General features: G+C 31.2%; 1 protein-coding gene across 1 annotated transcript in view; it reads left to right on the top strand.

Annotated features, from left to right (window-relative positions):
• Positions 1 to 25,972, top strand: part of Rep (Rab escort protein) — an 84,069-nt gene that overhangs the window by 47,567 nt on the left and 10,530 nt on the right. The window contains exons 6-13 of the mRNA XM_076456017.1: positions 3,084 to 3,200; positions 3,677 to 3,797; positions 6,407 to 6,522; positions 8,110 to 8,216; positions 10,733 to 10,849; positions 11,278 to 11,340; positions 22,679 to 22,736; positions 25,105 to 25,201. Of these exons, the coding sequence (XP_076312132.1) occupies positions 3,084 to 3,200; positions 3,677 to 3,797; positions 6,407 to 6,522; positions 8,110 to 8,216; positions 10,733 to 10,849; positions 11,278 to 11,340; positions 22,679 to 22,736; positions 25,105 to 25,201 (796 nt within the window). The remainder of the gene's footprint in view (positions 1 to 3,083; positions 3,201 to 3,676; positions 3,798 to 6,406; positions 6,523 to 8,109; positions 8,217 to 10,732; positions 10,850 to 11,277; positions 11,341 to 22,678; positions 22,737 to 25,104; positions 25,202 to 25,972) is intronic.

The raw sequence follows: 25,972 nt of genomic DNA, 5'->3' as shown, positions 1-25,972 counted from the left end.
TACTTCGCCAGTCTGGAGTTTGTACACAATCTCGTTAACCTCCTCTATGCCTCTGCTGTTTGCAACTAACATTACTGTATGCTTCAAAACTTTGATCCTTACCACAGCATCCTATGTGTGGTTGCACTTTTCTACCTCAGTAGGCCATGCTTTTTCAGTATAAATGGTCTGCCATTGTTCCTTTTGGCCTTCATATCCAAGTGTAATTGGATAAATTGGGTCTGTCCTTGAATAATGTTAGTGTATCCACTGATCAGCCCATCCTACCATGACTTATTACCGTTTTCAAATGTGACCTTTCTTTGAGTCATCTGAAGAAAGCAGATACTCCTAATTTGCAAAACATCTTTTGAACCATCCTTCCATTCACATTTATACAGATGTATTGAAATCATGTGACTCTATTCACTTTGCCATGGTTTATTCTGGTTCAGTGGTTGAATACAGAATCTCCAGTTTCTGTATTCACTACCAAATTGTATGACATTTCTCTTGCTTAGATCACACAGAGATTATACACTACATGAAGTGTGTTATTTATACTGACTTGCTTAGCTCTCAACTGGCCCATTTCTTTCTATCATCTACTACTTTCTAGCTTTCTAGATACTAGGCCACATTGGTATTTGCAGGAATGAGCTCGTTGACATTGCAATTAAGTCTGACTGCTCTTGTGCTGTCATGGTCATGCCTGTCCCATGCATTCGACTACAGTCTTGTATTAAAAGCTTATCTCCATGACAGTTCGAAGTCAACTTGAGCAACATGATAAGCTTTTTTAAATCAAACCTTATATTGCTCTTTGACCATCTTGCTTTCATAGGGATGAAAAAGAGGAAGTTCTCCTGGCTAGGCTATGCATCAGTGTCATGTCAAGTCGCAATAACCCACGTTTTATTGTTGAGCAGTCATTATGACCATGAGCAACTGCACCATTTTAGACATATTTTTATCATGGGTTCACTCTTGATATTGGATAGTGTCATTGGCAATGGTGACACTGTCCATCTGAGTTGTGTTTTCAAATTTTTAAGGACCATTGGCTTTTTAAACTCTATATAAGTTTTTTAATTTAAAAATTGGGCTTTCTTTTGTTTTAATATGGTTTCTTTTTACACATTTTAATAATTTTACTTTTATTATTACTCTCTTACTGGTTGTTTGGTGCAGATAGCCTAGTTGCTTTGCACCAGTAAATGTCAAACAAACAACCAAAAGCTAGAATTCTCAAGTACAGTAGATCTACCATATAGTATAATTTATTAATATTTATGTATGAAATGTATGCACACAGGAAAAATAAGTATTTTACATTCCCCTAACTAATAAGTATGGACTATCGACTTTGGAGCTAAAAGTCATATATCAGTTATGAATGTTCAGATTCTAGTGTAGAATCACAGGTAACAATAGTAGTTATAATGAATTTGTACTTGTTTCAATGAGGAAAAATCAATTTCTGAAATAACTAGTTTTTACTTATAATAAATCTGTAGCAGTTGAAAGAACTGCTTATTTGTATAACTTTAAATAATGTATCTTCCATCCATAAACTTGCCCTAAACTTTTACCTTAAACATAAGTTAGAAACTTCCTTATCTGTTTAGTAGTGATTAGAGCTTATACTTGCTTGCTATTTCTGTACATACTCTCCTGCACTAAGGACATACATTTCAAGCTATTATGATAGTTATCTCTGAAACAATTGCTGATATAGGCAACCAAGAATAATGGGAAGAGTTGGATAGTTAGGGGAATTTGTTAATTGATTAATCAATGAACATATTAATCAATTACATTCAGCTAATTGATTATTACATCATCAAAGAAAACCTGTAATGCAGTAGTAATCATCACCAATGTGAAAAGTTATGTTTTCTTCTTTATTTCACTCACTTTTAGGATTACATACAAGCCATTATTTGACAAAAATTTTGTGTGTATATGTTTGATTATAACTGGTAAACACTCGCCTGCCACCAGACTTAGAATTTATATTTTGGGTTCTCTTGGAAATAATGTACAGAAATCAACATTCTGATCTGACTCTCCTATGTCAAGCTTTGGAGTCTCTGTGCACTTCCCATGTTGTTATATTTATCCCAGCAAACTTCATATGATGCATCCTTAACTCTATTGGTATGGATAGCTAGAGGTCAGAGGGCATGTCATCACATTTGTAGACTTCCATTCAAAATGTTATTGAACTACTATTTTATGAATGATGTCAGTAAACTAGGTATCAAATTGTTGATTTTAATTCAAATTTTAGTATTATACATTAAATTTTTAATTTGAAAGAAAATATTTAAAGAAAAATGCCTAAACATCAGTTATGTCACACTGATATGTCATCTTCTAGATTTGGTAAGATTACATTTTGTGACACCCACAATACAGCATCTATTGCTTCATAGGAATTATAAACTCAAATTTCTAATATTGGCAAACTTAAATATTTTTTGTACATCAGCACATGAAGTTGGACAATGCAAAAAAGTGTTTAACATCTTATGAATTACCACTTGTGAAACATATATGCATATATTGTAATTTTAGTTTATACTAGTCTGCAAAAATCATATACTTATGGTAGATATTATGACAATTAACTATTGTAGATTTAAATTTTAGAGGTTAAGTAAACACTTCCATAATTAGTTTTCAATGTATGAATCTCAGAAATTTATTTTTGCTCTTCACTGTGTAATAAAAGCAAAATCGTAAAAGTTGTAATTTTTGTACCATTAGGTTAGAGTTTTTCAAAAATTTATACCCTTGTATAGCAAAATTTATTCAGTCTACTAAAGTGAGAAAATGTACACTCTTCTAACCTTTTTAATGCAAATGTTAAAATGTACAATATTTTACTTGAGCAAAATGTTGAGTGTCAAATTTTTTAATTTTAACATTTATACAAAGGAAGGACTAAAATCAAGAAACTTGTGATAGTTTTATACCAGTATTAAAGTCAGGTTAAGTTAGCTCTCATTTTTTATTTTAAGCTTATTCATTTTGTTCTCTTTAGTTTACTCTCTACTGCAGAAAATGTAATAACTTACAAACCATTTCTTGTTTTAAAGCTTCTTCTTTCAAAAGGACCTCTGGTAGAACTCTTGATATCATCCAACATTGCCAGGTATGCAGAGTTTAAGTGTGCAACACGAGTGTTGACATACATCAACAACCATCTGGAACAAGTAAGCCATGCTAATTCAAAATTAAACTTAAACTTCATTAAGAAGGTGTAGGCACTCTTTTAGTCATTAATAATGTTTTAACTATTTTTTTTAATAACTTTTGTGTCTTTTAAAAAATAAATATTTACAACTGAGTTCTGAAATTAAATTAGCAAAAAAAAAATTAATATAAAGAAAAATTATATAATTAATCTTTCAGAATTTTTCACTGTTGACATGTCATAAATATCAATCAAGAAATTGAAAAACAATAAAGAACTAGCTCAAATTTTATAGGACATTTTGCCATTAGAGCAGACACTGAAGACAAGTTGCAATATAAGTGTTAGTTTAACTCTTCGGATAACTTGTTCTTTATCCTCATTTGTGGTATTAATTTTTAAGCCCAGTATTGCTGTTAATATGTTAAATAACTTTATCATTTGTTGTTGTTGTTTTTCAAACATACTTTTTGCTAACATTTCTGCTCATTTCAGGTGCCGTGCTCTCGGGCTGATGTTTTTGCAACAAAACATGTCTCTGTTGTGGAAAAAAGAATGCTAATGAAGCTATTAACATTCTGTCTACAATTTCAAAAACATCCTGAAGAGTATAGAGGTATGAAATTCTTAACCTAAGTAAAAGAATAATCATTTATATTTGAAGATTGTTTCATTCAGACAATACTTTTAGTTTTCAAATAAAAACAAAGGTTTAATGTTTTTTGTTTTGTTTTTCAGAAAATAGACTATCAATAGTACATGTTCTGCAATAATTACACCTCAATATCAGGAAAAGTTACAAAGCCACATATCTTCATGTAATGTCTAATATTATTTTAATATTAATAACCTCATAGCATAACCTTGTTTGCAGTAATGACATTACAGCGTGTCACAGCAACATTATTTTAGTATGTTGTCTGTCACCAGACGTATTAATAATTCCTTCCTTAGCACCATTCAAGAGGTTCTGATGAGCACTCGCAGAGTCCCAAACTCATATGCCACAAGAGAAAATTGAAACAATTATCTGTGACTTACTAGTGTGTTGCATGATCCACAACTTAGTCTGTTGTGACCCACCAATGGGAAACATGGCAAAGAATGTGTTAGTGAACAAGAAGTCTGTGTTCTTTTTAATGCAATAATTTTAACTGTTTTTATTATGTAAATATGTGTATTTATCCTGCTCTTTCTTAGAGGTGAATGCTTGTATTTAATTTCACTAATTTGGAAAAAAGATAAAACATCTCATGTTGGATACATGGATTCATTTACTGTGCACATTTACTTCTGAATGTAAATATTTATTGCAACACTACTACAAACAACATTTGTTCAACAGCACTGTGATAGGTTATTTTAAATATGTACGCTTAGGTTCTAAGTAGCTTTAATTAGACAAAACACTTTCACTAAGATTTTTTTAATGTTTCAACATTGCCTTTATTTCACTAGATGTTTATATTATGTCTGTATTAAATTCAAAATAGACTAATCTAGTTCAGTCTAAATTGGAACTGCATTAACAGTAAATCAAGAATCAATACACTTCTTTAGAAAGATTAGATTATGTTAAAATATTATCAGACATTTTTGAATTTATATTCTTGAAACAAATCAAACCAACAATGCTAAATAATGTTTTTATATTTTTATCTACTTTAAGATACAAACTTAATAGTAGAACTTTTTTTTTTATATGCTTTTAGAAAGGTATAACTGTAGATTTGCTACTAATGTCTACTGTACATCTATCAATACTGGTTTTGTTTTTTCTTGGAATTAGGCCCATGGCCACAGATAACATGAGAGTACTTAAATTATTTGAAGATAATATTAAATCTATGGGAATTTGTGATACTTGTGAAAATGTTACAAACATCCTTATCTAAATATCTTTAATTCAGGTTAATTGGTTTTTCCAACACATTGTTTGAAGTACTTTAATGTGCTGCTGAAAGAAAGAAAAGCCCTTGAGTTAAGCATGTATGATGCCACTTGTTGCTGTGTCTTGTAATTTACTATATCTCGGGACACTCGTATGGGATAAAAGTGATTTAAGTAAATTAAAGTGTTGGCATTAATGTGAAGTTTAACTTCTCTGCTTGCATATAGTTAAATACTTTTTTGTCCAAGAAGTTGGTTAGATAGTACATGTTATAATATTACTGATACAATTCTAAAATTCTCTGTGAAAGTTACATTTTTCTTCAGTGTAAAAATCTTAAGAAGGTGAACACATTTAAAGTAACATGTGATTTAATACCCAGAAATACAAACTGATGATAATCCTAGAATCTTCCCTTACTGTAAGGCTTTTAAAGTGTTATTATGTATTGTCATTAGACAAATGAGATTTAAATTTAAGGAATAATTATTATTTCATTGGCATGAGCAATCATGGTACTCATGATTCAGCTAAGTTATTCATGATTTGAATTGAACAAGCTTTATTTCTGTAATGAATGTTTATATTTTAAACAAAGAATGCAATAAATGTAAACACATAATTAAAGAAACTGATAATCAGATATAATAAAATTACTAAAACACACTGTCAACTTTATTACTTTTAAAAATAGTTCTACTTTTAATGTTTTTGAATGAAAATGCTTTGGTTTGTGAAGTGTACTTTGTTCTCACATGACCCACAAGCTACAAACAGCCTTAATATTTGCAGTCTCTATCTTGAATTAGATAATCCCAGTTCTGCAGATGTAGGTATAAACTATAAATACATTTACTTGTAATGTTGGCAGTTAAATTTCATAGTTCTTTGGCTAAATCCAGTGAAAACAAGTAGTAAATTTTGTTAGCTCTTGATGAGTGCCACACCCACCACCATACTTAACCTTAAGATTTATAAACCATGTGTGCTTACATCACATACGTATTTATAATCATTGGAAAGAGCTCATTTTACACTATAATCCACCAATAGTTATTTGAAATTGGTGTACAGATGTCATCATCAGATAGATGTAACTGCCTGTAGTAATGTTGGTTGCTTGATCCACAATAACACTTTGTTGTTTCTTACCCAAATATGTTATATTTAGAAAGAGAGCTATTTGTATATAGGTTTATTTTATTTTGAGTTAATCATGTAATGTGTGTTAAAATTCACTAAAATGGCTGAGGGAAAGAATCTAGCACATATTGTAAAGGTGGAATTCAATACCTCATCATTTCTTGTTGTTTTTTTTCTTATTAATTCATAAGGCTTTGAAGGAAGACCTTTTATAGACTTTTTGAAATCAAGAAAACTGACTCCTGGTGTGGTGCACTATATTTGTTATGCCATAGCAATGGTTGATGACTCAGTGCCGACATTACAGGTAAGTAAATTATTCATCAAGTATTACAGGTGTTGTACTGTAATAAGAAGTGAAGTTTTGATAATTTCTGTTACATTTACTTATTTCGTTTTTCAGCTACCATGAAACATTATTATTTGAACATTTTCTTTTCCATTATGTCTTCATTTTTAGTCTTTAATTTTGTCCTTTTAAATTTTAACTGAAAATTCTTTTCATAGCATTATGTGAGGAATGTTTGCTCTAGAATTATCAGTTACAGTTATTGGATATCTGTTCATGAAATTTCTAGGTATTCCTTCTTGAAAATAAAAGAAAAGCAGAATATTAAGAGTGAAATAAGAACAATTTAAAAAGAAACCTTTCACATTACACACGTCTTTATACTCTTCATTTTGAAATATAAGGCTGTTCACTTTCCAAGATATACTCAGTTTTATTTCATCTCATGAAAAGATACTGCTTGAAATTTCTGTCGTCAGGTGGTGTCATGTATATTTTACACATTTACATGTTTTCATTCTGTTTTAATGCCAGTCACTAGTGCATCAAGCCAAGTTATGATGAGCAGTGTTCCAGAGCACAGTATCCAAATACACACTAAACCTCTGATAAGCATTATAAAATTACTTTGAACAAAAAATGCAGCCTGGCTAACTAATGAATGAATATTTACTGTCAAATTCTTATGCTTGGATGCCTATTTTTTCATACCTAAGGTGAAAGAGTTAATGGTTGATATAAGCAATGTAGGCATTTAACACAAAAGATGATTTTACCACGTTTGTGAGTGTATGACAACTTCACATGCAATGTTTTTCAGGAACTTGTACATTTTTAAATTTGTTACTATGATGTGGTATAGAAGGTAATTACATGCATCGTTCTATAATTATTGGCTAGCTAATATGTCATACCTTATTCAGCCCTTTTGCAGTAGTTAAAACTGATCAACTAATTTATCACAAGTTTATTGTTGTTATTTAATGACCACAATTCTCAACAAAAAATATTGCTATTTCTTGTTTTAGGTAGGTTGTAGACAACGTTAAAAGTGTTTGAAAGCTAGTGATTTAAAGCGATAAAATGTACAGACAATGGAATTAAACTGTGAAGAAAACCATAGGTAGTATTGCTTTCTGTGGAAATGGTATTATTGTGAATAATGTGATATCTCAACAGTAATGATTCCTTTGAAAAATTTAAAATAATGGATGTTTCTTAATGCTATTTCAATTATTTGTTGCACAACTATATATGTATTTGACAAAATTAGTTCATAAAGAATTACAGTGACTTTCATTATTTATCATCACTGTTTCTATACCTAAATATCAATCCAATTGAGCATATTGAGGATGAATTTCTGAATTAAATTCATCATTGCAATCAATCAAGATGCATCATGAGCTTCTTTAGTCTGCAATTTTAAATTATTACTGTAAGAAAAAACAAATTTCAACCAATATTTGGTAGGTATTCTAAAAAGTTGACTCATCAGTTGATGTTGCTATGACTATAAATTTTAACCAAAATGAAACATCAAATATGTTGAGAAATTAATAAAGCAGAGTATGCATCATGATTTTTGAAAGTTGTATCTTTCAGGGCCTAACTGCTACCCAGAAGTTTCTAGAATCCCTGGGTCACTATGGTAACAGTCCTTTCCTCTGGCCTCTTTATGGATGTGGAGAATTGCCACAGTGTTTTTGCAGGTGATCTTATTTTATGTAATAACTGACAAAAAGAAATGAAAGTCAGGAATTAAACTCATAGTGAAAGGTGAATTTGATTCAGACCTTCTTATTTTATACTTTGGTAAGCAATCTAATGTACAATTTTAGTTATGTTTGTTTTTTTCACAAATATGTATACATCTCCTGTTGCCTAAAATATTAGGCTAGTTAAGAAATTTATGAGTTGTAAGTAGGTACACATTTATTTAAAGCAGTTATTAATGTTTTGATATTATATTAATTCATTAATGATTTTAACATGGTACTTAAATATATGAGCAAAGCTATTATTTCTTGTATTTTATGGTGTACTATTTTGAAGGAATCGTTAGCTGTAAAATTATTGTACATGAAGGAACATGTTATATATGTCAGAAGAACAAATCTCTCAGACAACATATATCCCTAAGTACGAGGTAGATGTGCCTTAGAAAGTTTTTGAAAATTAAAATAGTTTGAGTCAAGGCTTTGTTACTTACAAATTTACTTGTTCTTGCTCTACCAGATTGAGAAAAAGAAAACACACATGACAATAAAGTTATGGAATGTACCAGATATAGACTCGTGTAGTGTGTAAAAGTTGACAATTTTCCTTTTTAATATGTGAACAACTAAAGATGAGATGCCATTAAAACTTAAAAACAAAACTAGTTTAAAACTAGTGAGTTAAATTTTGATTAATCCATATCTATTTCTCATTTTTAAGTATGCTTAATTTTAAATATATTCATTAATATATTAAAATAAGTATTTAAGGTGTCTCTTTTTTGTTACTACATTATCATACTTTGTGTGATTCAGTAACATTTTTCAAAATCCAGTGTATTTATTCAGTATTAATGTGAAGGTTTAGTGCTATTTGTTCAAGACAAAGATTAAATTGTTGTGATTTTCTTTCTGTAAGACAATAAATAAGAATAATAATTGGTTAAGTTTTAGGCCATTCAGTGATTGTATGACAGGGTATCATAACTTTCAATGTGTATAATTATATAAGATTTTACTTTCAAGCTAACTATCTTGTAAAGAAGTTACTTTGAAACAAGCTTAGAGCCCCTCCACATCATCATTACACCTCATGTTGCCACATCTTTTCATGCTTTGTCTGATAACTATACATTCTGACAGTAACCTTGCAGTGCAATTTTCATTGTAAGGCTATTATGTTAAATGAACACCCATCCTTCTTGCATTTCTTCTATAAACCATCTCCTATATTAAGATGATGGTTTCCCAGTTTCCATTTCAACAGCTCAGTTGCACAGAAATTCATAGTGACTGCATATTTTTGTACAATTTTTATTATACAATTAGGTTACAACTTTTTTTAACATTTCTAATTTATGATCAACAAAGTAATAATTCTTGTCATGGCACTTGACTTTTAATGTGTCATGTGTTGAATCTTACCATCACACATGCTCACCTATTAAGCTTAGGGACATTCTTTATTTAATGGTCAATAACACTATTTATTGGTAAAGAGTAGCTCAAGAGTTGGCAGTGGTGTTGAGTAGCTACCTTCTCTCTACTTTATCACTTCTAAATTAAGAACAGTTAGTATAGCTAACCCTCAGGTAGTTCTATGCAAAATTCAAACATGCATACTCTATAAAGAAACAGACTAATTTCCACATCATTTATAAACTGTAGTGTAGATTTAATCACTTTTTATGCTTATCTTAGTGTTAAATACTTGTTCAAATTTAACCCATAATTTTTTAAAGACCAGTGTATAAGCAACCATCTGTTAAGTGGCTAAAACAGATTTGAATAGTGAATTCTGCCTTTCATTTTCTAGAAAATTGAAATCGTATTCTATTTTATTTTTATATATATTGAATTTTTGGTTTCCATTTATTAATTGGTATATAAAAATAATTTCAAAAAGTTGTAAAGTAAGAAGTTTATGTATTAGTTAGTTTGATCATTTTAGCAAAATTAACTTGTTTCACAAATGCAATATTTCTCATGAACTCGCTGTTTTTCTTCATATCTAAGCTTCAATTAGCATACCTAACTGAACTTTATATATTACATTTTGAACTTCTAAGTCTGTCAAATGTGTTCATGGATAAACCAAACTGATACAAGTATAAGATTTCTAGTTCTGGTTATCACTAGTGAGCAGCAAGGAAAAATTAGAAACCAAAAAGGTTTGTTAATAGAATTTAGAATATTTTCCCAAAAAGTTAATTTTCTGTAATATTTGGGCTTATTGTTTGATTAGAAATCAGAAGACAGGCAGTATTTGTGTTGTTGTTGAGTTCCTCAGGAATGTTAATGGGTAATTGTCATCTATGATATTTTTTTCATTGGTTTTCACAGGTAAATAGACTTTAATATTTCTAGATGTGTCTTTTAATATTAATTTTATTTTTAACAACACTTTATTTTATCATTGTGTTCCTTTCAAGTCAGTTTTAATTTCCTTTGTTTTTTCACAACTGTGCTTCTTTTATTATGAACTTCTAATGAATCAAAATGTTCTGTAGATTATGTGCTGTTTTTGGAGGAATCTACTACTTGAAGCGTTCTGTGGAGGGTATTATACTTGACAGGGAAGGCAAATGTGTTGGAGTATTTTCAAATCATAAAAGGATTAATTGTAGGTATGAGACTGTATACTTGAGTATAATGAAACCTGTAAAATGTATTTATTAAGATTTTGTGTTTATTCCCGTATTACATGATATTTGACACATTTCTTTTCTATCAGGTTTAAAAACTTTATTTTTCCTTTTAGTATAACTTATATTTGTTCTCGGTTTGTGCTTTGCATGAGCCTACTATAATGTGGCTTGTTTAACCCAATGACTGTTGATTTGCCAAATAGGGTACAGTCCACCTCTAGCAGTTGAATGCAAGTGTGCTGTAAATGGCATACAGCTTGCAAAACTGTCATGTGCATTTAGAATAGCTGCAGTCAATGGGTTAGCACATTTGTTATATACTTTCATATTTAGTATTTCGAATACTCGTTATTAAAATAAACTAACAAATTATGAATAATAATTGGTTTCTTGACTTTCTAAAACAGTTGGTTAGTTATGGAGTCCAGTTATGCTGCTGCAGAATTGTTACCTGCTAACATTCCTGAAAGGTAATCCTCTTTATAACTTTATCTGATGTTGTTGTACATTTGTTTTCATGCAGATACTCTTTTTATATCATCACTCATTAATGTACATAAGGATATTCCATTGGAAATTAATTATTGTAGAATGGTCCAGAAAAATATTAGATATTTCAAACAATAATGAGATTTAATAATAGACAGTTTTAATGCTGTACAGACTAATGTTCCATAACATTAAGGATAATGTTGGTTGAGTGCAAGGCTACACAATGAGCTATTTATGCTCTGTTTATTATAGGGAATCAAACTACAGTTTTAGTCCTGTAAATTGGTAAACTTACAGTTGACCTGCAAGGTGACTTGTAATAAGACTTCTCAAGTCAATTTTATTTACTGCTGCTTTGTTTTTGTTAACACTTATTCTCTGCCTGATGCATGAAATTAAGGAAATAAAGACTACTATTACTAATTTTCTAATAAGTGAAACAAAAATATTACTTGGTGTATGGAAAAAGTGTGGTGACATTGGGACAGTCTTTTGTCTAGCTGTAATACATGTAGTGGTACTACTAAATGTAATGCTTTCATTTCAGCATCCTATGTGTACTTTAAAAATATATTTTTGCACATACGTAACTTAGTAACCATTAAGACAAGAGACAGTGTACCAAGTTAAAAAATGGGCATTATCAGTCCTAAAGAAAAGGTTCAACATGGCCAGGTGGTTAAGGTGCTTGGCTCATAATCTGAAAGCCATGGGTTGGGATCTCTGTCACACCAAAAATGCTTGCCCTTTCAGCCATGGGGGCATTATAATGTGACAGTCAATCCCAATGTTCATTGGTAAAAGAGTAGCTCGAGTTTGCAGTGAATGGTGATGACTAGCTGCCTGTCCTATGGTGAGCACAGATAGTTGTTGTGTAGCTTAGTGCAAAATTCAAAAACAAACCTAAAGAAAAAGTTATCAGGCCTAATAATTTGTAAACTTAAATATATCTTACAGTATGTATATAATGTTTATATTTTAGTGACACTTCGTTGTTGTTTTTTTCCATTCTTAGAAATTAGAAACATTTCTTAAATATTTGACTTATTTAAACTCATAGTACCTATGATTAATCTAATGATAAAATTTAGGTTGTTTGTGTAAATCATGCAAAATTTGTTAAGTGAGATCACCTATGTGTGAATGTTTGCATTATTAAAATTAGTAAATTTTCTCTGTTCTCAAAATTTTTCCAACTCCATTATTGCATAATTATTATAAACTGATTGAGTAAAATGCCTTTTTATTTTTGACCAACGTATAGCTGGAACTAAATTTTCCTTAGGCATTATATAAATATTTCTTTCTTTAGTAGAAAGAAAGTTATAAAATTATAAACTGTTGTACAGGAACTAAATTTGATCTTGTGCATCAGGTTGGTTCATTGGACTGATCCCATACTGAAGAAGGAATGTTGAGCATAATTCTAAATTTACTGTTTGTATCTACACAAAATGTGGCATGTAATTAGTAATTTGTGCAAGTCTATTGTACAGAAAAACCAGATGTGTTTATAAAAGTAATTTGTGTTCAAGTAAGTCTTTGAATTGCTGACATCAAATTGACTTAACCTCTGACAAGTTGGAGTGCAAGGTAATGCTTATGTGAAGAATAAAAAAAACAAACTTGCCCATTGAATAATGTGCATATTGTACTGGCATAACATCTAGAACCTCCAAAATGCATAAGCACAGTTTTTTTCAGTATTTTTGTATATTCTATGTGATATTTGCTATCCTTTACCATGTACACTGTTGCCAAATCAATAGTGTAAGGTACAATAAATGTTGATTACTGTGACATCAAATGTCTAATACCATGTTGAATAGCACTTAGGTCATGCCATGTGTACTTTGACTCCCACTTGTGCAACTTGGATTAACAAATTAAATAAAGAATGTTTCTTCATTACTAAATGTATTTACCCTATTAATATTTTACTAACTGTAAACATAAAAAGGCAGCTTAAAATGACTGAGTAATTACTCTAAAAAAGATTTTCTAAAAGAAATTTACATACTTTAATCCCTGAACACAGGTAGGTCAAAGTGTGTTTTTGTGACTTTTTGCAGAATTACATTCAAAATGTAATTAAACTACATTATTATCAATGTGTACCAATATATTTGGCATCAAAATATAGTTAGTAAATTAAGTTATTTTTTTCCTATTGTACATATTTTAATATCTTAATTTGAAAAGAAGATAATTAAATCTGTCTTTACTTGAGTGTGTTTCACATCATTCACTTTAGTGTGCCTGTATAATGTCAAGTTTAACATGCATTGCACAGTTATATATAGTAATTATTAAGGCATAGTTTGTTCTTTAAGCTTTCAATCTTCATATTTTACATAGATAACCCAGAAAGTCAAATCCATTTGCCACACTCTTCTATCAGATCCTGTCTTTTACAAAATGTCCATTAGAACATCAGAATAGTAGTCAAGGAGCATTTTGAGAAGGGGTGTGTGTACCAGCACCCAAACAAAACCCAGGGTGCTTGATGACTTGGCAGTCCTCCATCACCCCAAACATCAGGACAGTACAACAATGTAAAAAAAAAAAAAAAAATTCAGTTGCATGCATATCTATATGTGCATGTGAGCTAAAGACCTGGTTTTGGAGAGGCAGAAGTAAAATCATGGGTGTGACCAAGAGTTTGACAATTTTTTATAAGTAACCCAAATGGGGGCTGATCATGGCATACTGTAATCATTGGATCCAATGCCTTGGAAATTTATTATGGGAGAAACAGGAATACCATGAGAAAAAGCCACTTTCATGGCTAAAGCACTGAACTAAGAATGCCCAGACCATGCCTGTATAATGCCAAAAAGGAATAAAAAATCAAGGAATATTAAACAAATTTGGCAGTTATGGGATTCAATATTCTAAGACATTAAAATAAACTAGAAGGATTAAAATTTAACAATAGGTAAAGGGAAGGCTTGGTTATGCTCCATATCTGACTCATCATCATCTTTGGACATAAGAGATGGACTAGTTAAGGCAAGCTTAAGTGAGAATTATCTGTTGCTGTTGAACATGGTCAAACAGATTATTTTTCTTGTGTCTTTATTGGATGGGTTGTCTCTGGATACTTCTGCTTTTCCTTGCAGTCTTTGTTTTTCCTGGCTAGATAACTAAGGGCTGTTTAGATTCAAGTATGTCATGCTTGGGTTGATTGAATATTCTTCTGGGTTGGTGTAGGTTGTGCAGGCTTGACTACTTGCTCTAACAGAACTTTGTGGGTGGGTGATAATTTGTTGGTCATCACTGTTTTATCTGTGCTAGGCATTTCAGTGTAGATGTGTTGGAGTGATTCTTGGAAGAGGCTTGGTGTCGATGTAATCATTCTGCTCTAAAGTGGAAGAAGTAGTAAAGTAAATCATTAATAACTGTGTTCAGCAGTTGATTTGGATCATGTTACTATTTTCATGAAGTGAGTTGGATTTTCAGTGGTTCTGGAATGGATCCAGTGGGGATAGCATGAATGTTGTACATTATGGATTATCTTAGAGTTGACTGTTTCTTCTGTTGTGATGGAAAGGTCATCAACTCTGAAAAAGATGGAGGAAAGGTGAGTTATTAGATTAGAGAAGTTTACAATTGATTGGCAGATAAGACTCCCATGAAGAACATAGATAAATAGATAATCAAAGTCTTTGGGGTGGGAAGGGGTCTTGATAAGGTTTATGGAGGCATTGGACTTGTACTTCATTAGGAATGCTTTGATTTTATATTAGAAGAAATATGTCAGGTTTTTCTGAATAATGACAGGAGAGAGAAAGAAGCATTGGACATTAAAGGTGGTCTTCCCACAGGGGGATAACCATTAAGGTCATGGAGTGCAGAACAAGAGATCTTTACATCTTGACACCTGGACTGAATTATCTCTGACATTTTATTTTGGATTATTTGTAACCACAAAAAGAGAATATGTTGAGTTATACTGGTCATTATATAAGGTTAACTCATTTTGACAACAGTACTTGAATTATTCAGCATACAGATTCATTGTTACTATCAAGCTCACATCAACTGGATAAGTGAATTATTTTAAGGCAGTTATGCATTAATTAGAAAACCAGTTAAATTATTATGCCTAATGGACATCGCATGTTTTTTGTATGTTATTCTTTTGTTTTTAATTACATATTTGAAATAAATAAATAATTTGTCTACTACAAAAACCGTCAATACAAAAAAGTGGAGTTAAGTGTTTTCAGAGTTGAGAGCAAAAAACAAGGAGCCAGATGTAAGTATTAATTATATTGTTTTTAATATATTTTTCTAGATATTGTTATAAAAGTAACTAAAATGTAAAACTTTAGAAGTTTTCCAAGCATACTTACCATCTGCTGACACTATACTATAGCTATTTTTCTATCTCCAGGATTTCCACTATTTGGCCATCTAAATATTGAGAATGCTTTTTCCACTCTTCTTTTACTTTACTCGAATGCCTTAGGCAAATTCCAATTTGCAAATTTCTCCACCAACCTCAGTGTGCCCTCTGTCTATGAACTGTATATAAGCACCTCATTCCAGTAATGTAACAATTTTTTTTCTTGAAAAAGCATTCAACACAGGTTTCTATCAACAGGAGTGTTGTGATTATTTACTATTTATGTTGTAAATTTGAATACGGTCAGTTATATTTTTGTATATCTCTATACATTACTTATCAAAAAAAAAACTTACCAATGGGTATGAATGAATTCCTGAGTTCATGTTTTTACTACATAGTTCAATCAAACCTCTTCCATCTCTGCTATCTGGTGTTTGTCAACAGCCAGGGGAGAGTTCATTCTTTGTCAAAGCTGTCTGTGATATGATCCATTACAAGATAGACATATATGTGAACTGAGGGTGTTTCTCTTGTAAGGTATTGAGACAGCTTTTGTAAATGACCCAGAACAACTGGCAAAAACTTGCACTTACTTTTTCTGGCTCCTTCTTTTGTAAGGTTCACCTTAACAGATGATCACTTTCAGTGATGTCGAGAAAACCCACTTGTAGAGAAATATGTATGCAAAAACGGCTTGTTTGGGTTGAGAAAATATTTTACGTAGAAGAGCGAACAACGTTTCGACCTTCTTCAGTCATCGTCAGGTTCATAAAGAAAGAAAGAGGTAACTGACCGGAAGCTGACCACATGTTTGGAAGGGGTTGTGTAACTGAGTGTCGGAATGTAGAGGGCAGTGTTAGATGTTTGAATATATAATTTTATTTTATTATATTTAATATAGGTATAAAGGTGTTCTTTATATTGGTTTATTTTGGGTTTAAGTTGTTGTATAAGTAAGGCTTCTTTATTTTGCATTTGTTTGTTTGTTTCTTTATTTAGTATTTCAGTGTTTTCTATGGTTATGTTGTGTTTGACTTGCAGTGTTCAAAAACGTGTGAAGGTGACTTTTTATGTTCTTTGAATCTGGTTTCCATTTTACTACTTGTTTCTCCAATATAGAAGTTGTGACATTGTATTTTATAAATAATGTTGGTGTGGTGTTTGTCAGTGTAGTTTTTACATAGTATAGACCTCAGTTTTGTGCCTGGTTTTTGAATAAATTTGGTATTAACTGGAATGTCATATTTTGTTACTAGTTTTTCCAAATGTTTGTTATTTGTCTGCTGATGTTGGGAATATATGGTATGCAGCAGTATATGGTTTCGTGATTTTTTGATTTGTGAGATATATTTACTTTTGTCGGTTGATTTTGCTTTCTGTCTAGGTGTGTGCATATAATGTTTTCTACAGTTTGTGGAGGAAACTTATTGATGTTGATGAAGTATTGTTTTATTTTGTCTAATTCATCGTTAATTTTATCTGGTGAGCATAGTTTTATGACTGTGTTTATTTGGTTTCTTAGTATGTTGAGTTTTTGTTTTGTTTCATGTGCTGAGTCCCAAGGAATGTATAGTCCAGTATGGGTAATTTTTCGGTGGATTTCTGTTTTGAATTGTGTGTCGGTTCTTGTAATTTTGAGGTTAAGAAATGATATTTGATTGTTTTCTTCCTGTTCACATGTGAAGTTAATGTTGGGATGTATAGAGTTAATGTGATTGAAAAAATTAAGTTTGTGTTCTGTAGATCTGAATCCTGCAACCATGTTGTTTACATATCTGTACCAGTATAGTGGTGGATGTAATGTTTTGTTAATTGCTTGTGTTTGAACTTGTGTCATACAAATATTAGCAAGAACTGGTGATACTGGGTTGCCCATGCTTAGGCCATTTGTTTGTATATAGTTGTGGTTGTTGAACATGAAGTTTGTCTTTATTGTGGTGAATTCTATGAGGGTTTCTAATTGATTGCTGGAAAGTCTATAGTTGGGTTAGGGTCTCGGATATAGAGTTCTAAGGCTATCTTGCAGGCTTCAGTGGTTGGAACTTCTGTAAAGAGGGATATAACATCGAAGCTGGCCATTAAGGCTTTATGATTAAGTTGATTTAGATTAGACTTGAAATTAATAGTCTTTGATGAATGAGCTGGCTGATGTTACATATTTGGAGAATGCCCATGCTATGTATTTACCAAGATTGTAATTAAAAGATTCATATGTGGACATTATTGGTCGTAATGGACAATCTAGTTTATGAGGTTTGGGGATGCCATATATTTGTGGTGTGCGCGAGTTGGTTTTACGTAGGTAGGAATAAAGTGTTTGTGAAATTGTGTTGATTTTTTTCATTTTTAGTAGTAATTTCTTTAGTTGCGTCTCGTGTGTCTTTGTTGGATTTTTGTGTATTGGTTTAAATTTGTTTGTCTGATAGGATGTTCTTCATTTTTTGGATCTATTCATTCGTGTTCATTATGACTATAGCGTTATCTTTATCTGCTTTTAGAATTTTTATGTTTTTGTCTTGTTTTAGGTTTTTAATGGAATTAATGTCTTTTTTTTTTGTAAGATTGTTTTTAGCTTTCTGTTTTGTGAAATTGTGTTGATGGTTTTGTGAGAAAATTCTTTGAAAAAATCATTTAAGATGTTGTTTTTAGGTGTTTCTGGAAAATATAAATTTTTAATTTTACCTGGGAAGTTTGGCTGTTGGATGTCAATAAAATTATCTAAGTTGTCTTCTTTCTGTTGGTTGTTTTCTTATTTTTGTTTTCTGTAGAAAGTATCACAAGTCTCCTGGCTAGATCTTCTAAACATGTTTTGATTTCTATGGTTGGAATGTACCTAGGTGCTATTGCAAAGTTGAGTGCTTTGTTAAGTAGATGTATCTCGTCTGTGTTTAATTGTCGGTCGGATCTATTAATTATGAGGTTAGTCAACGGTTTGTCGTGTTGGTGCCTTTTCTGTTGTTTGCATTTTAGTTTTTCTAGTTTTTTTGTTGTGGCAGATCTTTGTATCTCTGTCGTTCTTAGTATTGATTTGGTTTATGTTTCGTTGTATAAGTCTGTAAATCTCTGGTTTAATGCAGCATGCCAGTTGATGGTCTAGGTTTATTTTTTGTTTTTGTAAATCATGTAGTTCTTTGTATTTTGTGTTCAACATGGCTTTAACTAGTTTTTTCTGTAAATTTTGGATAATGTTTGTGTATTTATTAAAATTTTTTGAAAGTTTTACCTTCACAAAATTAGGGGTTAGTTGTTCCTTTCTGCATTGTTGAATGAAATAGATGTCATTTCTTCTATTGATAATTCTTTGGTTTAAATTTCTTTGAGCATCCACCTCCAGCCTCTTTTCTTCAGTTGGTTCAGAGTTTTCTTGTATTACATTTACTCTCATAATTGTCCTGAGGTATTGAACTTCAGTCCAACTTATGTCTACAGTTTATCAACATTCCCCTCATCAATTTGAGAATGAGTTGGGGATATTCTCTTCTTCCATTCTTTTTTTGGTTTCCTGGCTAACTTCTTGATGGGATTTATTGGATAGAGTTGCTTTGTTTGAAAGGGTTCATTTACTGTCTTCTGTTCTCCTTCTTCTTTTCTGTCCTATATATATATGTTATTTACTGGAGTTCCAAAAACATTAGAATCCTGAATTGATACCTCCCAGTTTACATTATTCTTTATTGCCATTGGCTTGTCATCTTTCTGGCTCTAATTTGAAAGTATTGACTCAGTGTTTCCTAACTCCTTCCTTTGGTTCCCAGGTTTGTGCACAGGCTCTTTCATTTGGTCTTGTATCAGCACCTTATGTCTTCTGCAAAGTTGTTTGGTCTTTTTTTTTTATCACCTGCATTCCTTAAGCTTACACACACACACACACACACACAGTTATGTCACTGATGAAACATCGTGTCCATTTGAGTGTGTGTACTTCTATCTCCTTCTACTACATCACCATTTCTCACTCATGTTGGGATGTGGACATCCCTCAAGCCTCTCAGTTCTTTGGGATGAGTACATATCAGGTCCCTGTAGGGATTACTGCACAACCAATGAATTGTGTTTACTCATTAATCAGAAACATCATAAATTGCAAATGGTGGTTGTTTTGGAGCAACACTACTGTTGTGGTATTTATTCTACCACCTCATCCCAAGATCCACCTGTTCACAAACACATCTTTTCAGGGATGTAAAGCTTACCTTCAAGATATGAGTTTGGCCAGAAGGAAAGATTACCTTCCATATAAATGTTCACAAACGTCTTGCAGTATATCAGGCAATAGTGGAAGGTCTGTCTCTCTTGGGAGGAAATATTTTCATGATACATCCTGAAAATTCCACTGTTGTATCTCAGATTTCTCATCAAGGGGACACACATTCTTGAGACTTTTGTTTTCATATTTTTACTCATCTGGACTCATTCCCATTGTATCAGTCTTTTAGCATGCATGTCACATTCCAGGATTGATGAGTTTAATTGCAGATCAATTGTATAGACCCAACCAGATTTTATGAGTGGGTGATACCTTACATGGTTTTTCAGTGAATTTGCTCTCCATTCGGGTCTCCAATGATCAATGCCTTTTCAACTCATTGGAATTCTCAGTTGCAATTAATTTGGTCTTCAATACCTCATCCTTAAGCATTGGCAGAAGATATATTCATCATGACTGGACAGGTTTACACCTGTATGCTTTTCTCCTGATTCAGCTCTTGCCTCAGATTCTGACCATGGTCCATTCTACTCTCTGTTGAGCTCTCTTGGTTTCACTGTATTGGCCAGCTCAATTTTTTTTCCTGCTTCTTCAAGATTTGAAGGAATGTCTACCACTACCTCTTCCATATTGGAAGATTCTGTTTAGACAACCTTGATCAACTGTTCAGAAACTCAGTCTTCATGCTTGAAAGTTGCACAGTTCTTTGCTTGACATAAGAGTTTAACATTTAAGACTTGTTTGCACTTAACTAAATCTTCATAGGCTGATCATGATTGTTTATTAACAGAAATGGCATATTTATCATCAATTGTGTATTAAACAAACTTTTAATCCTCTTTATTCAAAAGTATGTATATCAGTCTGCACTCATTCTAGAGAGAAAAAGATAATTTCAGTTTATTTCATATAATTTTGTGATGGTAACAAGGCTTGTTAAAAAGTTGGAATCTGTATAGTTTTAGAGTGGAGAAAATAAAAGACAAAATGTAAAGTTTTGCTGAAAAAAATTTATATTAATTTAAGATGTTTTTGAGGTGATGCAAATGAACTCTGAAAACTGTCTAATGAAAAACATATTTAATAGTAACAAAGAAATCTCCTTGCACTCGAACAATTAGTGAGAGTCAAATTCTAACTCCTTATATTCACAGCCAAATCTTTAGTAATCATACATAACTTAAAAAAAACAAAATGATTTTTGTGTTCAGAAAACTTGTAATGTTTATTAAAAGTTATACTAAAGTTTATGAAGCTACATGTAACACATTAAAAGTCATACTGTGTGTGTGTGTGTGTGTGTGTGTGTGTGTTTCATAGTTACTTGGTGGTTGCAAAGTCAGTAATCAAGTAACAGTTCCTCTATACAGAAACAAGTGGTCTTAACAGTGTAAAAAAAAAAAAAAAGTGATACCTGAGTTATGTGGTGTCTTGTCATATTTTAATTCTGATTTAATTGTAACTTGAACAGTTAGAAAAAGTCACTGATTGTATGCTTGTACATTCCAAATGTTTTGTCAAAACCTTTTTTTTTTTTTTTTGATTTGATAAATTTTTATTTATATTTGGTAAATGTACAATATGAACAATGATATTCTTATGCTGGCCTTGTTAACTTAATCTTTTTTTTAATCTGAAAATGTGTTTTATTTATATTCGGTAAAATATATAGATGGTATGGTTCTGATATTCTTAGTTAAGTCTTTATTTCAAATAACAGCCCTGAGAATACCACTTCTGACATAATCTTAGCCTATTGTTAGAAAGCAGTTTAATTTTTTAAATGTTTTAAGGTATGAGATTGATTAGAAACAGTTTTAGTAGCAAGAAATACATTAAATATATTAAGTGTTGTAATGAATAGTAATTTATCAAGTCCAACAAAACTTTATGCAGTTAGTTTGTTTTTGGCTAGTAAATAAAAATTAGAATTTTGAAAAATTAAATAAAAAAGAAGCTCTAGGTTTAACAACAGACTTATCATCTGACTCATCCTTTTAGCTGTTATTTGCCAAAAATATGAAATTAGCATGTGGTTTAACAACAGACTTATCATCTGACTCATCCTTTTAGCTGTTATTTGCCAAAAATATGAAATTAGCATGTGGTTTAACAACAGACTTATCATCTGACTCATCCTTTTAGCTGTTATTTGCCAAAAATATGAAATTAGCATGTGGTTTAACAACAGACTTATCATCTGACTCATCCTTTTAGCTGTTATTTGCCAAAAATATGAAATTAGCATGTGGTTTAACAACAGACTTATCATCTGACTCATTCTTTTAGCTGTTATTTGCCAAAAATATGAAATTAGCATGTGGGAAGGAATGTACAATTCTTCTATTGGATATATTAGACTAAAAATAGTACATTTCTCCTAAAATTGATTTTAAACTTGTGTGGCAGAAAATTATTTGTATAATGTTTCTTTCTTTCTTTACAAGTCCTACTGTATTACATGAAATCTTCTATGAATTTCATATAACATTTTTGTGCATGCATGTACTATATTTTCTGCTAAATCAAGGATGGTGATTAATATAAACAATAAAAATTAACTGCTTGGAATATTATGGGATAAAAAATGTATTGAATGGAGATGACAAATTTGTTATTATCATAGCTTTAACTTGTTTATGAATATATTTTTATTCACTGAGTCACTTTTGTTATAATTCATTTATTTGATTAATTTCATTGGTTATATACTTCTGTTAACATAAACTTTATAAAATTATTTATCTTTACACAGGGTATCCAGGGCTATCTTTATCACCAATTCTTCAATTTTGCCTGCAGATAAAGAACAAGTAAGGTTTATTTAAAAAATAAAATATTTTGTATACTTTAAAATCAAAAGTGTGTTTCAATGACAAACAGAACTATTTCCAACTGTATGATTTATCCTTTATCAGCCTGGTTGGCTCACAGTAAGTGGTTTAACATTTCACCTTTTTATCAGTCTATATGGATTTATGGTAAGGGACATAATTTCTCCTGTGTTAAATAAATAGCTTAAAACTGCTGTTTTCAGTTAATCATAGTGTGAGAGTTGTTTTTCAACATCAGCAATTATGTTCAACATTTCAAGTGATTAGACTTTCCTAGAAATGTGACATTTCTTGACCATGTCATCAATAGTTTATGTTCCTTTCATTTTGTTTTCAAATAAATCCAAACTGTAAAAAGAAAAAAAGCTGACAAAGTGAATGCATTTTTATGTAATACCTGAAAAGTTTTGTTTCCTAATTTTGTAACAACCCTACTGTTCAATCAATATAACAATTTAAGAATATCAATGTATGTTAACATTTTCCAACACTAAAATTGTATTTCCAATAAATACTTGTCTTATCTCTCACTTCCCACACATCCTCCCCACCTTTGATGTGCCTTTTCTTGCCTAATGTTGAAATTATGATTGAATAATCAGTATAAAGGGAGTCAACTGTGTTAGAAGGGTGTGCTGCCTATGGGTGGAGGTTTGTCACATTCTTATTTGCATACAACAGTGCAGCAATATTACTCAGAGACAGGATTTTAGATGGGAATTTCATGGCTAGCAGTGACTGAAAATTATACAGAAAGAGGAAACACTGAATCAGAAAAGCTACATGTGAGAGGAAGTAAGTATAATATCTATTGCAAATACATTTTCAGTGTTAAAAAAATGTCACCTTACAATGTCAGATGCATGTCATGAGGAACAAAGTCGATACTGGTTAATGGTATTTTCCAGAACTATGTCAAAGAATTTCACCCATAAGAATATTCATAGTGTCAAAGAAAGAGTCATGGGTAATTAAGTTTTTCAGCTTATTAATGAGCTGACAGAACATGGCAGGACCTGGTGGTTAGGGTACTCAACTGGCATTATGAGAATCACAAGTTCAAATCAGTTAAATTGACTGACCATGCGACTTCTTTGTACTTATTTGAAGTCCTTATACTTTCTTATTAAAAGTTAGTAGTATCAAAACTATATCTTCACAAAATTTGGCAGACTTTTAATAAATACTACAAGTTTATCACATACAGAAAATCATTTTTTAATGAAGAAGGGGAATATGTATGAAAAGAAGTATATGGATCAATACCATCAAGAAATCTTCAAGAAGTTTGAAAGAGGTGTGTGAGAATTCTCCAAGAAAATGTCTGCTCTAGTCACACAGGAACAATTAGTGATGAAGTACCCTGATCTGTAAACCATAGCAGGTGCATTAGAGTTTAGACATTTGTTCATACTGTATAAACAGGAAACAATAACTTGGCAAGAAGGGCCAAAAACAAGTATAGGTGACCATTAAAGAAAGCATAATAGTCAACACTATTGAGCATAACCTGTGGAAGGCTAGAAGTTTTTCATGGAAAGCTTTGATATCCTCAAAGCTGAAAAAGAAAAGCTAAGGTTTCAAACCTTAAATGAGTAACTAGAGAGATTAATGTCATAGGCAAGTCTTTTCCACCAATATAATTGTGTTGTATTTATATGCAATTGACAACAATGTTTCCAACATACATGAACTTGTTATTGAGTCAATCATCATTACCATGCTTGATGGCAGCTAAAGCAACAATAGCAAGGCAAATGTCAGCAGAAACCTTATTTACTTCTGTTTTAAAGAGTTTAAAGGGCATTTAGTTGTTTATTGATCTTTAAAATGGTTTCAGATGGTGAAATCCTTATTCATTGGTCACTCTTGTAGCTCTGAACAAACAGAACAAATCAGGTTAACAGCATTGTTAATCCTGGAGATATCACCAGTTTGGGACAGCAGAAGTCAAGAACTAAATTTCTTTAAAAAAAAAAAAAAGGGTGGGGCTAATTTGGAGTTTGCACACTTTGTGGCTTATTTTCCAACCATAAAATACTTTATCTTAGCTTGGTTGACTTGTGCAGCCAGTGTTAATTCATCACTTGAAAATATGTTTTGATAGTTAAACTTTTTTTTAGAGAAAATAATTTTTTGTATTTGAATTTTGGTGAAATAATAACTCACTGGGATTTTGTTCTAGAATCTTCTGTAAATCAACTATAAGTTAATTGAATTTGCTAGTAGTATGAATAAAAGCAATGTTCAAGAATAGGGGTTTAATCTCATTACTCTAGTTACATGTAATGTAGTTGTATATAGTGTTGTCAGTCAGTTGGGTAATCTGTCATTTAAACACTTACAGCTGACACTTCTGAAACTGGTTCCTGATGATAATATACAAAGTACTGTTACAGTTTTGGAACTTGGTCCAGGAGCTATGGTTTGTCCAGATGGATTATGTAAGTTTTTCCTACTAAAATGTAATCAGTTTATTCCACTATTTGGAAAAAACAACAACAAAAATTTGAAACCATATTGAGTTGTGTGTTTTCTCATGGTAATATATGTGTATATTTAATTTAGAACTATTACAGGTAGTCTCAAATGGCTATTGCTGCATATATTTTATGTAAAATGAACTCATAAAAATTGAAATTAAGTTTTAAATACATTTACCATGATGATAATGCCAAAAATCTGTAAAATATTGGCAGGACTCAATAAGTTCATTTTAGAACTTAGCAATATACCACTGAACAGATGTATCAATGAAAACGTTTCATCTTTGACTTTTTAGCTTTTTTGACAAATATTAATTGCACATTTTATGATTTGGCAACCTATATGAAACTTGAGTTTGTCACAATATCACTACTTGTTTTAGTAATACATATGTCATTGGAGTTTTTAAAGAGAGCAGTCTTTTTATTATAAGATGCACAAAAGAAAATTGTTCATGTTGTTCATAGAAGCTCATACTTGATTATAAACTACAATATTTTTTGACTAAACATGAAAGGCAGTGTACAAATTATAAGATGTTTGTTTTTAAAGTCAAAGTTATTAAAAAAACACATTTAATAACGAATTTTGTATGCATGTTTTTGATAAAGTATTACCTTAACAGTAATTACCCCATGACTAAAATAATGACTTACTTACAAATGCATAAAGTTTAGAGAACCCAAATGAATATTACTTGATCACCAATTCATCAGATAACCTTGCTG

This window comes from Tachypleus tridentatus, chromosome 9, assembly GCF_004210375.1.
Source record: "Tachypleus tridentatus isolate NWPU-2018 chromosome 9, ASM421037v1, whole genome shotgun sequence".
Lineage (NCBI taxonomy): Eukaryota > Metazoa > Arthropoda > Merostomata > Xiphosura > Limulidae > Tachypleus > Tachypleus tridentatus.
Note: the sequence above shows the minus strand (reverse complement) of the source record. Positions and strands in the feature narration are given on the sequence as shown.